At 48.0% G+C, this 16011-nt stretch overlaps 1 protein-coding gene across 3 annotated transcripts in view; it reads right to left on the bottom strand.

The window, feature by feature from the left end:
• Window positions 1-16011, bottom strand: part of PPP1R36 (protein phosphatase 1 regulatory subunit 36) — a 284578-nt gene that overhangs the window by 183141 nt on the left and 85426 nt on the right. For 2 of the 3 annotated variants that reach the window (XM_069207337.1, XM_069207336.1), the window contains exon 3: window positions 10157-10228. The exons of the other annotated variant lie outside the window; for it this stretch is intronic. In XM_069207337.1, coding sequence (XP_069063438.1) covers window positions 10157-10228 — 72 coding nt within the window. The remainder of the gene's footprint in view (window positions 1-10156; window positions 10229-16011) is intronic. 3 annotated transcript variants of the gene reach the window in all.

Genomic DNA, 16011 nt, shown 5'->3' on the forward strand with positions numbered 1-16011 from the left:
AGGGGGTTGTCCCCAGGGCTTTAGAAAGCCCTTGGAGAGGGAGGCCCCGTGGGCCCTCCTCCATTTTCTTTTTACAAAACACTATGGCCCTCATTACAACTCTGGCGGTCGGTGATAAAGCGGCGGTATTACCGCCAACATGTCGGCAGTAAAAGAAATGGGATCACAACCACAGCGGAAACCACCACCATAGACAGCCATATTAACACACCGACCGCCACGGCGGTAGCAACAAACACTGAGCGGTCACCACCAACAGACAGGCGGAAGACAATGTATCGCCCACCCTATCACAATCCGCCAGCTTTTCGGGGCAGTACCATCGTCATCAAAAGCACAGCGGAAACAGGATTTGGAAGGGAAACCACTCACCTCTCGACGCTCAACAAAGAACCAGGACTTCATGGAGCCCGAGCTGCTGGTCTACCTCCTCATACACGACGGATATCAAAGGTGCCAGCGACGACCACAGTGAGTACTGCACCTAGCACACAGGGGAGGGGGGTGGAAAAAGAGAGTGACACGCACACACAACACGCAACACCCCCACTCACAACACCATACACACAAAAACATGCAGCAACATTACATTTACGCCCGTTACCCCCTGGAAGAAAGCAAGGACAAAAGGAGTTGAGTTAAATCAGTGATATTTTGAAATATTGAGATAGAGTTAACGATTAGAAAAACAGTATATACAAATATTTACAATATGTACAGAAGGCCATACACTGTCCTTTGCAAATGTCCATGGCCCACTGGGCCAAAAATCATGGGCGAAGCCCACACTTGACTCCTGCCTCAAAACGGAGAGAACACTGCAGGGGCATCAGGTCGTAAACACACAGGCACCTCAGGGGGAAGGAGGGGGGGAGCACCTCAGCCGGACGATGGTACATTGCCACTGCTCCTGGAGGGGGCTACATGCCCACTGCTTGGTCCTCGGGAGGGCAAAGCCACAGTCTCTCAAGTCTCTCAAGTGGGTGGTTTGCCTACTGCTTGGTCCTGGGTAGTGCAAAGCCACAGTATCTCAAGTGGATGGCTTCTCCACTGGTTCTGGAGGGGGCCTTGCGCCCAGTCTGCTTCATCCTGGGAAGGATGGGGTGAGTGGATGCTTCTTCCACTGGTCCTGGAGGGGGCATTGTGCCCAGTCTGCTTCATCCTGCCAAGGATACGGTGAGTGGACGCATTTCTCCACTGGTTCTGGAGGGGGCTTTCTGCCCAGTCTGCTTCATCCTGCCAAGGATAGGGATAGTGGATGCATTCCTCCACTGGTTCTAGAGGGGGCCTTGTGCCCAGTCTGCTTCATCCTGCCAAGGATAGGGATAGTGGATGCATTTCTCCACTGGTTCTGGAGGGGGCATGGTGCCCAGTGATGCTGCACTTAGGGTGTGGCAGTTCACATTCCCTCACCTTGGTGTCTGAGGCACGAGATTTGCAGGGAACAGGTAGCATGATACTCCATGGAGGCAGGGCCAAATTCTATCCTGCGGCGACTAACGCTGCAAACTGGTGGTAGTGCCGGTGCTTTTGGGGGTGCTTCAAGTGGTGGTGGGAGGCTCCAGGCCATCTCCTGCAGCCTTGGACGGCTGACCACTGGGGATGCTGCTGCAGACAGTTGTTGTGACAGTAGCTGGGCATGTGGCAGTTCAGATGGCGGTGCAGGTGGCGGTTCTTGCGGCGCTGATGCTGCCGGTGCTGCCTGTGGTGCAGGTGCTGGTAGTGGTGGAGGGAGACATACGGCCGTCTCCTGCAGCCTCAGACGGCTGCTCACTGGGGATGCTGCTGCTGACAGTTGCACGGCTCGTTGTAAGATTGAAGACACCGTTCTGCAGCCGACGCGTTCCGCGAGGCTTGCGAACGTAGACAGAGTGGGCTATAAGAGAAACCCCAGCATTTTCTTGGATAGACCTAAACAGAGTAGCACGGCCAATTAGAGTTGCCAGTGCCCCCTGACAGTCCTGAAGAGGCCTTGAGTGCTAAGGCAGAAACGCGTCGACATCTCTTTAATGGAATCAAGGGCTTGGAATAATAATGAATTGAGACGCATAAATGGGTGAACACTACACAATACCTATCCAAAAAAACATCTAGGTATTGTTCAGCTAGGTGTAAGACCCTTGGTGACCATATGATATTAGATCACATTGTGAACTGTGTTATAGTGACCATTTGTTAAAGCTTTTAAGACAGGCACACTTTTTTTGTATTATTTTGTATCATTGTCATGATTTTTGCTATGTGAGAATGTATTTATGTTTTATATGTTAGATGTAAATATATGTTTGTAGACTTGTATATATTTTTGCCTTTATGATTGGATAAGAGATAGGTTTCTTTCCAATGAGTCTGATGCTGCATTGATGTGAATTGATGGAATAAATAAGGGCAAATAATTTACCCCCTGAAACCAAGAGTTAATATTGGTTATTAGAAATTAGGATTGAATTTGTCCCTTGCCTGCTAATTGTTGTGAATGTGCAGTTGTTGTGGCAGCGGCGGTGCAGGTTGTGATGCCTGCGGCAGTGCTTGCCGCATTATACGTTGCGGGGCTGTCGGTACTGAGGTGGGCACCAGGCCCTCACCTGGAGCCTCCAAGGCCTGAAGTTCCTTGCCTTGGGTTTTCATCCCCGTCCTCACCTTGGCAGATGCTGCTGGGACCTTGGCACTGGCAGCTTGAGTTGTGGATGAGGCCTTGCTGGGTGGGTCGTGCTTCTTGGCCGTGCTGCATGCTGGCCCCTTCTTCACCTTGGCAGTTGGCGGAATGGGTTGGTCCTTTGCAGGTGTCTGTGGCACACTGGCTACCCTGACGGGTGCCCCCTTTGATCCTCTGGGACTTGCAGGTACCACAGCATCCGCCGACTTGGTGGCTGAGGTGCTGCCTGGGATCTGGACACCCTGGCCCGAAGGGAAGGACGGGGGTGGGAGGGAGGCGTAGGGAAAGGTCAATGTTTGCCAGGAAACGTTTTTTAGACACACTGGAACGGGAAGATTGAAAGGGTTTGGGAGTGGAGGAAGAGGGAGTGGTTGTAGGAGATGTACGTCTGCTGGGTTTGGGTGAAGGTGCATGAGCTGGATGCTGTTGTGAGGTGGATGGCTGTTGGGTGGGTGGGTGCTTGCATTTGTGTACTTTGGGAGGAGGGGTCACAGACACAGGGACAATGGCTGCCATCAGTGCTGAGGCCAGAGCCTGAAATGCTCTCTGTTGGGCCACACCAGAGTGAATGCCCTCCAGGTATGCATTTGTTTGCTGCACATGCCTCTCGACACCCTGGATAGCATTCAGAATGGTTGACTGCCCAACAGTGAGGGATCTCAGGTCAATAGCCTCCTCACTGAGGGCAGCAGGGCTGACTGGGGCAGGGCCTGCGGTGCCTGGGTCGAAGGAGATGCCCACCCTCCTGGGTGAGCGGGCACGGGAAACACGCTGAGGGGCTGCTCGGACGGCGGTTCTGGTAGGGGGGTTGGCAGCTGTACCTGTTGTTGGGGTGGGCACTGAGGTGTCCACCATCGCCCAGGAGCTTCCATCGGAGGAGGAGTCACTGTCAGTGGTCTCCCCTCCTATCCCCGTCGTGTAGCTCCCCTCTCCCTCCGTCCCACTGGTACCTTCACACTCGGTGGATTCGGCCTCCAGGCCCATGTGGGATGCAGGTCCCTCCGTCGCCGGTACCTCTGCTCCTCTGCCAGATGATGCTAATGCACATAAGGACAGGGCCACAAAACAAAAAGGGGGTGGAAGAGACAGAGGATACACTTGGTCAATGCCAGCAACACGACTACCGTTGGCGTATACAAACACACAGGGAGCCGCCTATGCACTAGGCCATGCCCAACCATTTACTGAGACAGTCACCAGCCCATGGGGGACAATGCTTAACGCCAGCATCTGCACACCTGAAACCCACAGGACCCTGCCCAGTAGTAGATGTCCACTTACACCATTGGGGTAGGACTGCGCCAGAGCCTGCACAACAAGGGACCTACCCCTGCCAAGATCGCCCTGGCCTAGGGGCACCAACAGCCCACATCCCCCACCCAGCTACCTCCTAAAGCGCACAGTCAGCTTTCATAATCTGTACTCACCCCCTTGTGGCTGCTGTGATGCCCTCAAGTGCCCATCCAACTCCGGATAGGCCACCACCAGGATGCAGAATATCAGGGGGACCATGGTGTGATGGGCACCCCTTCCACGTTGGGAGGCCAGCCCCAGCTGGGCCTCCGCTGTTTTGTTAGTCCAGCGGTGCAGGTCCTCCCATCTCTTGCGGCAGTGGGTGCTCCGCCTGTGATAGACCCCCAGGGTCTGCACATCCTTGGCGATGGTACGCCAAATACCTTTTTTCTTGTGGGCGCTGACCTGGAGGGACAAGACAGCAGAAAAGGTAATTACTCACTCATCCGGACCGTCATACTCTTTGCCCACCAGTTCCCATCCATGCCCTGGCGCACATACACTGACCACCTCTCATGCAGCACTCAGGCCAGGACGCCTCAGCACTCCCCAACATGTGTCTTACATCCACACCACTCCAAACATGCATTGCCCAAGCATCATGCTCACAGTGTACTCACCTGTTTGTCTGGAGGACCGAAGAGTAAGGTGTACTGGGGAGGACCCCATCCACCAGTTTCTCCAACTCCTCCGCAGTGAAGGCAGGGGCCCTTTCCCCAGACACATGAGCCACAGGTCACAGCAGCACTTGGAGTGTAGGTCCTCTCCTGTTGACGGTCAGGTAGCAAGTGAGTGAATAGTTAGAAAATGGTGGTGACGTCCGCGGCGGTGCGTACCGTCACCGCCGGCGTACATCGCCATTGGCTCCTGGAACCCATAGGGCCCAATAATAACCAATGCGAATCTGCGCTGCGGTCATCAATAACGGCAGCACACTTACCTCATATCCACTTGTCCATCCCTCACAGGTCAGGCAGCCGCCATTTCAGGGGGGCACAGGGCATGGCAACTAACTGCGTCACAGTAGACATTGGCACATCAACTGACTCTCGACTTCTCATACTGCTTCTGTAAAGTAAATTCAGCAACATTAGTGCAATATATTTGGAAATATGACCCTCTGCTCACCGTTCTCTTCCATAAGCTACAACCGCTGAGGTAGATTATGAGATGCCGTCATCCTCTGGTGTACAGACCCCTGGTGGACCTTGCGACAATGGAGGACAGACACATTATCATCACATACAGACTTGTTCGTGCCACAATCCAAGAAAAGTGTGTCCAATTGGAGCCAGACCTGATGTCAGCTATCCGCCAGCCTACAGGTATTCCCCCCTCTAGTGCAGGTCCTGTCAGTGCTCCAGTTCCTGGCAAGTGGTTCCTTTCAAACTGCAGTGGCCATGGCATCAGGGATGTCTCAGCCCATGTTCTCTATCGTGTTGACCAGAGTGTTGTCTGCCCTGCTGAAACACATGCGCAGCTACATCGTGTTCTCCCAGGTGGAGGATTTGGCCACGATGAAGGCTGACTTTTATGCCCTGGGACATATCCCCAACATCATTGGTGCCATTGATGGTACACGTGTAGTATTTGAACAGGTTTACAGGAATAGGAAAAGCTACCACTCGATGAATGTGCAGAAGGTGTGTTTGGCAGGCCAGTACATCTCCTATGTGAATGCCAAATATCCTGGCTCTGTCCATGACACATTTATATTGAGGGATAGCAGCATCACATATATGATGGGCCAACTCCAGAGGCACCGGGTGTGTCTAATAGGTGAGCCAAAGGTCCCCACAGAGTATAAGTTGGTGTCTGGGTATGGGATTGCCCCTAAAGGTTAGTGTGTATCTAACAGTTGTCACCCTATATTTGCAGGTGACTCTGGTTACCCCAACCTCTCATTACTACTGACCCCAGTGAGGAATGCCAGCACAAGGGCAGAGGAACGTTACAATGAGGCACATGGGCGAACAAGGAGGATAATTGAAAGAAACTTTGGCCTCCTGAAGGTCTGGTTTGGGTGCTTCCATCTGACAGGTGGATCCCTGTGCTACTCACCCAAGAAGGTGTGCCAGATCATTGTTGCATGTTGCATGTTGCACAACCTGGCCTTGAGACACCAGGTGGCTTTTCTGCAGGAGGATGTGCCTGGAGATGGTCTTGTGGCAGCAGTGGAGCCTGTGGACAGTGATGAAGAGGAGGCAGAGGAAGAAGATGTTGACAACAGAACTAATTTAATAAAGCAGTGCTTCCAGTGACACAGGTAAGACACTGTAACTTCACTTAACATTTCAGTAATCTGTTGGACATTGTACATGGCAGCCTCTTACCCTATGTCTATGGCCACTGACTGTTCCCCTTAAATTCTCTACTTACAGATCTCTGTGCCCCATTCTGGCTCCTGCTATATGTACTGCTGCCCACCAAAGGTCATCCTGTAGTATATTTCACTGTACGTATACGTTGCAATGCTTTGAGAATGTTGTACTAATACATTGAGATTCATTACACTGACTCCAGAATGGTATTTGTTTCAAGGGTGTTTATTTATGTGCCAAAAAGTATAGGAGTATGTGCAAGGGGCTGGGATGATGGTAGAAGAATGTCCAGTTAGAGTCCAGTCTCTTGGTATCACAGGTGCATTGTCCAAGGGGGCATAGGAAGGGGAGCAATGGCAGTTCAAGGTAACAGAGTGGGAAAGAAGGGTGACTATCAGGAGAGTCCTATTTCCTGGCGGGGGTCTTGGCAATGTCTCTATCTTCTGCCTGGATCACAGGGACCATCTGCGGGTGGTTCTCCTTCTGAAGGGGGTGGGGTGCTGGTGGCCTGTTGTTCCTGTGGCGGGGCCTCCTGTCCACTACCGCCGGCGGAGGTGGAAGGCTGTTCCTTGGTTTGGCTAGTGTTAGGCACCCTTTGTTGTGCCACTTCCTCCCTCATGGTCTTGCCCATGTCAGTCAGCACCCCTGCAGTGGTGACCAGGATGGTGTAGATTTTTGTTAGGTCCTCCCTGATCCCCAGGTAATGTCCCTTCTGCAGCCGCTGGGTCTCCTGCAACTTGGCCAGTACCTGGCCCATGGTCTCCTGGTAATGGTGGTATGCTCCCAGGATGTTGGAGAGTGCCTTGTGGAGAGTGGGTTCCCTGGGCCTGTCCTCCCCCTATCGCACAGCAGTCCTCTCCTTCCAGCTTCCATGTTGCCCTGTGCCTCTGTCCCCTGAATCGTGTGCCCACTGCCACTGACCCCAGGTCCCTGAACGTCCTGGGTTTGTGGGGTTGCCTGGGTCTCTGTAGTGGTGGACACACTGCTGATTGACGTGTCCTGGGGACAGTGACATGGGCCCACTGGGTGGGTACTGTGCTGGTGTTTCCTGAGGGGGGCGGCTCTGTGGTGCGTTGGGACTGTGGCAGGGGAACGGACTGTCCAGAGGCCCCTGATGGGCCAGGTTGGTCATCCTGTCCAGGCGTGCAGAGCTGCTGTTGTCACTGTGGGCCTCTTCTGTGGGGGGACTGGATGTAGCTGGCACTTCCTCTCCGGTGACGTTGAGTAGGGGTCCTGTTGGGATGCAAATGCATTGGTAATGTATCTGCGTGTGCCAACTTGTACATGGGTGTGTTTCACTGTATGATTGTGCTTTCCCTGTTAGCTTGGCCTTGTGTGGGTGGTGATTTTGTGGGCTGGGTGAGTCTCCTTGCTGGGCCTGCTTTGGTGATGGGTGTTCATGCAGGTCTGTGAGTGGTGTCCATGCATTGGTGTTGCGTGCAGGGCTTGGTATTGGGATGGGTGAGTTGTGATGCTGGTGTATATGTGAGGTGATGGAGTGATGGGAGTGAGGGTAAGGGTGGGGGTATGTGATGGCATGCAGGTAGGGTGGGGGATATAGTAGTAAAGATTTGACTTACCAGAGTCCAGTCCTCCTGCTACTCTTGCAATGCACTCAGGATGCATGTTTGCCAAGACTTGCTCCTCCCATGTTAGTTGTGGGGAAGGAGGTGGGGGTCAGACGCCTGTCGTCTGTACAGCAATCTGGTGTCTTGCAACCACGGAACGCACCTTCCCCCGTAGGTCGTTCCACCTCTTCCTGATGTCATCCCTAGTTCTGGGGTGCTGTCCCACGGCATTGACCCTGTCCACGATTCTCCACCATAGCTCCATCTTCCTAGCAATAGACGTCTGCTGCACCTGTGATCCGATTAGCTGTGGCTCTAGCCAGATGATTTCCTCCACCATGACCCTTAGCTCCTCCTCTGAAAACCTGGGGTTTCCTTGGGGTGCCATGGATGTGGGGTGAGTGATATGTGTGTGGATGTGTGAGGATGTGTGGGGTGATATGTGGGGTGATGTGCTGTGGTGTATGCTGTGATGTGCCTGAATGGTGTATGGGTGAGGGTTTTCTGTGCCTCTGATTGAGTGGGTGCTCCTTGCTTGTCTCTCTCTGCTTGCAATTTTTTTTCGCTGTAAGAGGTTGTGGGTGTGTGTTTTTTAGTGGTGTGGGTGTGTAGGTGTGGTGTGTGTATGTGTGTCAGGTGTGTGTAGTTTGAATTGTCCAATGTGGTGTAGTTTTGTAAGTGTGTGTGTATTTTGAGCGTGGCGGTGTGCACTGCCAATGGTTTACCGCGACGGTCTTCATGGGTCATGATACTGTGGGCATATTCCTGTTGGCGTAACGGTGTGGGTTTTGGTACCGCCAGTTTATCACTGACCTTTGGTCTGGCGGACTTGTGTGGGTGTCTGTATTGTGGCGGAATTTTATATGCGAGTCATAATACCCATGGCGGATTACCGCCGTGGGCACGGTATGTTGGCGGTCGTCAGCGCGGCGGTAGGCGGCATTTACCACCAGGGTTGTAATGAGGGCCTATGTATGCCACTGGGACCTGGCCCACCCGGGGGCTTAATTAAAAATAAGCACACTTTTTTAAAAAATTCACAGCGAAATTTGCAAATATTCATGATTTTCAGTGTGAATTTAAAAAAATGCTTTTCTGTCCTGGTGGGACCCATGGACCAAGGCTAGGGGGTTTGTCGAGGTGTACCCTGCCCCATTTTCTTTTTTGTCATTTTATTTTTTTGTCCCAGAAAATCTCTGCACGAGATCAGGTGTATTTGCAAAGGGATCGCAACCCAAGATATACAAATTTTGATTTCTGTTTATTTTCTCTAAAACTACTGAACAGATTTCCACCAAATAACAAAATAGCGTGCTTTCTGGACCAAAAGCTACCCTGCTGCTAAATTTTGTTTTATTCTGTCCAGTGGTTCGGGCTGTAGTCGTATCGAATTAAAATGGGAAACACACTTTTTTGATGCTCCCACATGCGATATACAACAAGACCTTTAGGCACACTTTTTTTCTGGGAAAATTTCATAAAGATTCATCAAACGGCACCAAAGATATAGCCAAGTAAAAAAACGTGTTTTCCATGGAAACTAAGGGCCTCACTATGAGCTGGGCGGGTGAACTGCCACAACTCCAATACGGCTGTGGTTAGGCGGCCGTCAAGCCGGCAGTCTTACCACAGTTGTGTTATACTGTTTCCACTGGGCTGACTTGTGGAAACGTCATATTACGATGTTTCCGCTAGTCAATGCGGTAGAAATAGTGCAGTGGCATTGGTCTTGGCTCCCTCAGGGAGCCGAGGCCAATGCTGTCGCACACAGAACCCTTGGAATGCGCACTGTCTGCCATAGCAGAAAGTGGGAATTCTGAGGGGGGCACGTGGGCAGTGCAGGTGCCCCTTGTGGCTCTCAACACAGCTGACCACGACTTTGAACGGCAACAAACTTATCAGGATATCTGATCCCAGCCAGGATTGCGGCAGGCTGACCACCGCCGCAAGTTTGGCTGTCCAAGGACCAGCAAACTCATAATGAGGCTTAAGTCTTAACTATACCTTTCTAGTGACGACCTTCCTACTGGCTAGTTCTGCAATCCACAGTTCATGTATCTTCAATGGAAACCATAACTCGCACACAATTTGCAATGCCCATGACCTTATCATTGAATCGACATTTACAACATGAAAGGCTATGTAAATGGTCTCACTAGTGACATGCTGTGTTACTTTAACATTCACATTACCATAACTCCTTGGGAGTTATAAGAAAATATATATTAAATACATAGAAATAATGCAAAAGAGAAAACATCAGTGTATAACAGATGAAGGCAAAAAAGCTTTACATATTAATCCAAACCTAGAAATACCTTCCGGCTTCTTGAAAGTGTATTGCTTTAACCTTTTTTGTTTTTTCTCTAAAATCTGCTCCAGGGCCATGACTGTTAATAAGAAAGAGATCATTTTAAAAAACACAACACATTCAAAGAAACTATAACAGAGTTAATAAGGTCTAATAATTGCATCAGTATCCTATCAGTTAGTTTGCATTGCATTAAAATGATGTATTTGTGTTTAGCTGGGCACATGTTTTTATGATGTTATATGTATATGTGTGTGTACAGATAATTATTTACTATACACTTGTGTGGGTATGTATGAATTCCTTAAAAAAGCTAAAGTAAATGGGGAGATAAGGGTGACAAATACAATGACAGTATATCTGTGGCATAAAAAAATAAACTACAAATAAGTTCAAAATTAAAGAGACACCCTCATTCTCATTTTCCCCAAGGTTGGCTGTAGGTGTGTGGACATGTGATGATGAGATGGAGGTGTTTGCTTATGGGAAGTTGTGGGTCTGCAATCATATTTGTTTTTTTGTGATATGTGTGAGCAGTGTATATTGTGCAACAGTGTGTGATGGTGTGTGTGAAGGTGTGCAATGATATGTGTGTGATTGTCTAAGAATGTGTGTCAGTGTCTGATGACTGGCATGGACTGATCTATGGTGGTTAATTGGGCATCTGATGATGGTATGTGAGGGTGATATTGGTGTATGATGATATGCTTCAAATCAAATCAGAGTTTGTTGAGCGCACTACTCACCTGTAAGGGTCTCAAGGCGCTGTCGGGGGTTGGTCCTCTGTGCTTCAGTTGAAGAGCCAGGTCTTAAGGTCCTTCCTGGATTGAGGTAACAATGGTGACTGCCAGAGGTGAAGAGGCAAGGTGTTCCAGCTCTTTGCCGCAAGGTAGGCAAAGGATCTTCATCCAGCCGAGATCTTCTGTATGTGAGGTACAGTGGATACTGCCTGTTGAGCGGAGTGGAGAATTCTCGCAGGGGAGTAGAAGGTGATGCAGTGGTTGAGGTAGGTGGGTCCTGGGTTGTGTAGAGCCTTGTATGCGTGGACGAGGAGTTTGAAGTTGATCCTCTTTTTCTTAACGGGGAGCCAGTGAAGGTCTCTTAGGTCTCTGGTGATGTGTTCACGGCGGGGAACTTCTAGGATGAGTCTGACAGAGGCTTTTTGGATGTGCTGTAGTTTCTTCAGATTCTTCTGGGTGGTGCCAACGTAGAGGGTTTTGCCATCATCGAGTCTGCTGGTGACCAGAGTGTGGGTTACAGTCTTGCCACAGTTGTTTGGGATCCATTTGAAGATCTTCCGGAGAAGTCGGAGTGTATAGAAACAGGAGGATGTGACAGAGTTGACCTGGCGGGTCATGGCCAGCAATGAATCCAGGATGAACCAGAGATTATGAGCGTGGTTTGTTGGAGTGAGGGGTGGGAGCCGAGTGTAGCACGCTATCAGGAGTCGTCCCATGCTGATGCGGACGGTCCCAGGATGAGGATCTCGGTTTTGTCTGAGTTGAGCTTGAGGTAGCTCTCCTTCATCCAGGCGGCAACAGCTTCCATCCCTTTGTGGAAATTCTTCTTGGCAGTTGTAGGGTTTTCAGTCAGTGAGATGATCAGCTGGGTGTCATCGGCATTTGGAGACGATGTTCAGTCTATGGCTTCTGATGACTGATGCGAGTGGAGCCATGTAGATGCTGAAGAGTGTGGGAATCATCGAGGAGCCCTGGGGTACTTCGCAGATGATCTCTGTAGGTTCTGACAGGTACGGCGGGAGTCTGACCCTCTGTGTTCTGCCAGTCTGGAAGAAGTGTATCAACTGCAGTGCCTTGCCGCAGATGCCAGCTGCGTGGAGTTGGGAGCAGAGGGTGTTATGGGAGACCGCGTCGAAGGCGGCTGATAGGTCCAGTAGGATGAGGGCTGCTGTGCGGCGTGGCCGAGGAGAGAGCGGATGCTTGGGTGTAGGCATCTGATACTGTATTTGGCTATCTGGTGGTCGGTAAGTTGGTATACATAAGTATCTGATGGAACGAGTGGATTTCTGATGGTGTTAGTAGGCATCTGAGCTATTTCTGATATTGTATGTGCCAACAACTGATGGTGAGTGTGTGGGTGTCTGATGGTGGCTGTGTGGCCATCTGATGTGCCTGGGCACCTGAAGTCAGTTGACACATGATGAGCATCTGATATGAGTAGGTGTCTGATGTTGTGAGCGGGCATCAGATGGTATGTGCCAATATCTGATGGTGTGTGTATATGGGTGTGTTATGGTAAGTGTGTGGGGCATGAGTCTGAAGAAGTGTGCTGACTCCATAGGGCACATGGACCACTTCATAGTGTATGTGGTCATCTAATTCTGTGTATCAGCAACTGATGGGGTTTGCAGAGGTGTTTAATTTAATAAAATATCTACTTGTTCATGGGACAGGTTGCTTAATAAATCTATTTGTCCTATAAAAAACAAATACTTGTCTCTTTGGTACCATTCAGTGCAGTGATAAATAATGGCAGCAATCTAATTATAGAAGAGCTCTGATAACAGCCTCTCTGATTATGCCAGGGCTCATGCTATAGTAGGGCTTGAATTCCAGCAATTTCCACATTTAGCCACCTTTCCACAAATTTACACACTGGGGCTGGAGGTAGTGTTAAGTAACAGTTTGAAGGTTGGCATGCCCCTTGGAGTATGCAAACCTACTAAGTTGCATGTTTTGGGGGGTATTACCAGCTCTTGTCTAATCATTTCCCATTCTGAGAAAGATTGGAAATGTACTAGGTCAGGAGTAAAACATATTGTAGGGTTGGGAAAAAAAGTGGTTGGAGGGACAGTGAACTTGTAAAGGCTCAACAGATTTTCGCATGAGCAAATCTACACATACACATTTGCTCATGCTAAAATGCAGTTCAAAAATATTTTCTAAGAGTATGATTTCCTAGCCTACTTCTGTAAATTTTGTGAATTAATGAAAGCTGTAAATCTGCACTTAACAAGGGCATTTAGTATGCGGGGACTTTTGTAATTTAAGAATTGGGCCACTAATTAGGTCTTTAGTTACCCAAGCCCTTTTGTTTTTATTACAATCCTGTCTCTCTTTCTGATTATCTGTAGACTGGCTTCATTCTGAGCGACAGCATCCTGTTCTTTTACAAGGAGCATATTGCACACAAAAATATTTTGTTCAGTGCCAGACACTACTATGGCAATGTGTGCTTTTTGAGACCAAAAACATTATTGCTTTTTTCCAATGTTTATTATAATGGTGAGGGCCTGGCAGCTCCCACAACAATGGAGTTTTACAAAAACAATGTCAAAACAAGACGCACATTTACAAAACCAAAAGGCTAACCACGAATGTCAAAGCTATTGGCTTTACCAATGATTATTTATTTTCATGTTTGAAATAATCTTGGTGAAACTGGTTGCACTGATTTTCCATTGTAAATATTTTTTAGAAATACTAGAATGTGTCAACACATTTTAGTAGATGCATTCTAGCGGATGATGCTTCAAAGATACAGTACCTAAAGTTTCACAGCAGTTTAGCAAAATGTTTTTTTCCTAGTTTCATTTTTTGTGAACATTTAATTTGAAAGCAAAGTCTCCCCAATCTTGCTTTCAAGCTTCTGCAAATATTTGCATCTAATCAGAGAGCATTCTGGTAGTATTACACGTAGCCTCATATTGTTAAACTTTGCAAATAATGTATACACATTTTTATACTGAGACCACTGTCATCAGTGCAGTCTGTGCTTACGTTTTCCTTTTAGCGCTCGCCCTAATAATAAAAGCTCTGCATTAATGAACCATAAATATAAGTTTGAGCAGCATTAGCAAATGGACACAAATATTATCTTAACCTTTATACCTGCCCTGATCCATGATGTTGTACTGTAAACTGGCAGCCAAAGGGATTGTGCTGCAAGGGGTTGGGCTTTCTTGTCCCAGGGAAAAAACAAACATGAAAATGTGTTGTCCTTGACCTCAAACAATATGTCCTGGGAATCCAGCTACAGTAATTTCACACCCCTTGGTGTGAAATAGGTGGTGTGCATAGTGTGAGTTTCTGATGATATATGTGGATGGCTGATTTTCTGTGTGTCCATCTCACTATGTATAATGTTTGAGAGTAAGGTGTCCTTTTTTACTTCTGGAAATAGTATGCAAATTGGCAGGTCAATAAATGATGAATGACTCAACTAATTCAATATTAACTTATTTGTAAACCTATTAAGTGTATCACTGAATACCAAGTGGATTGTCCTTTTTGTTGACAGAGGTTGCTACAAAACATTATAATAGTTTTATTTCAAGAGTTGTAACGAGTATCGACCAGCATTGGCGGCTGGTGACATTTGAAAGTGGTGGGGCGTAAAAGTTTGTGATGAGTGACCTGCCACGAGCGAGCGGAGCATAGGGTTCTCCCCTGAGAATCTTTTTGAAAAAAGGAGGGGCAAATGGTGCATTTTTATGTACATTTGAGAACGCAAGAAGGTTAATAAGGCAATTGTGGAAGTATAGCTATGACATCAATAGAGATATTTGATGTGCTAATGATGTAGATATAGCTTACATTTTAATAAAATGATTTTATGTGCCATAATTTTAAAACTAAAAAGAAGACACGTCGTGGTTGTGTATTTTGTGATGTTTATGACAACGCACGACTACTTTGAAACTGTCCTGCTGAGTCGCCTGTCTTTAAGACTCAGCAGGACAGTTTCAAAGTAGTGGTGCGTCGTCATAAACATCACGACAGCCACGACATAACAGTAAGATTAATCATTTCACAAGCTGAAAACTGTAGCGTTATGCTTGATGATAGATCATATTTTAATAAAATGATTTGATCTGCAATTATTTTAAAACTAAAAGAAGACATGTCAAGGTTGTGTATGTCGTGATGTTTATGACGACACACAACTACTTTCAAACTGTACTGCTGAGTCGCTTTTCTTTAATTTAAGACTCAGCAGGGCAGTTTCAAAGTAGTAGTGCATCGTCAGAAACTGTCTGGTGGGGCACTCATACTTATTCATGAGGGACGGCACTTATTTTTCTGCCTCAAGCATTTACTGCAAGCAAAAGAAACATATGGGAAAGACGGAGGAAGAAAAAAAACGAAAACAGAAAGTGTCAAGAGTGAGCAGAGGGGGAAGGGAGTGGCTGTAAATGGATTAAAGAGGCCCAATAGATGGATTTAGGATTCACTGCCTCAGTATTCCGTCCTCGCACTGTCGCACATTTAACTGCAGCATTAAGCTTGAAGTGATGATACCTCACATTTTAATAAAATTAGTTTATGTGCCATAATTTTGAAACTAAAAGAAGACACTTGTGGTTGTGTATTGTGTGATGTTTATGACGACACATGACTACTTTGAAACTGTCCTGCTGAGTCTTCTGTCTTGAAGACTCATCAAGACAGTTACAAAGTAGTCGTGCGACGTCAAGAACATAACAAAATACATGATGACCATGACGTAACCGTGTCGGTCGGTAATATTAATCATTTCATTTCACAAGCTGAAACACCACCAACTATCTTTTTTTTTTAAAATTAATAAACTTACTAACCTGTATGCTGTATTTTCGACAATTCCGGCCTATCTCTTGTCACTGGTGGCGTGCTGGCGCTGCACCAAATGACGAAAACACTTTAGGACACCAAGGGAGAGACAGTCTCCTCCTCCCTCAATCTTGTCACGTGCATGTTGTTGTTGACTGCACTCCAGGCCACTAGCTTCCGGGCAACACCACCATCTCAGTCAACCAATCCTGGCGCTGGTCCTGCTGTTGCTGCAGCGCCAGGATTGGTTGGGGCAGGGGACCTCAACGCTCATTTCTTGTTTTTTTTTTTTTTTGTATATGTTTATTGA

The sequence above is a fragment of the Pleurodeles waltl genome, chromosome 9 (genome assembly GCF_031143425.1).
Source record: "Pleurodeles waltl isolate 20211129_DDA chromosome 9, aPleWal1.hap1.20221129, whole genome shotgun sequence".
Taxonomy (NCBI): Eukaryota; Metazoa; Chordata; class Amphibia; order Caudata; family Salamandridae; genus Pleurodeles; species Pleurodeles waltl.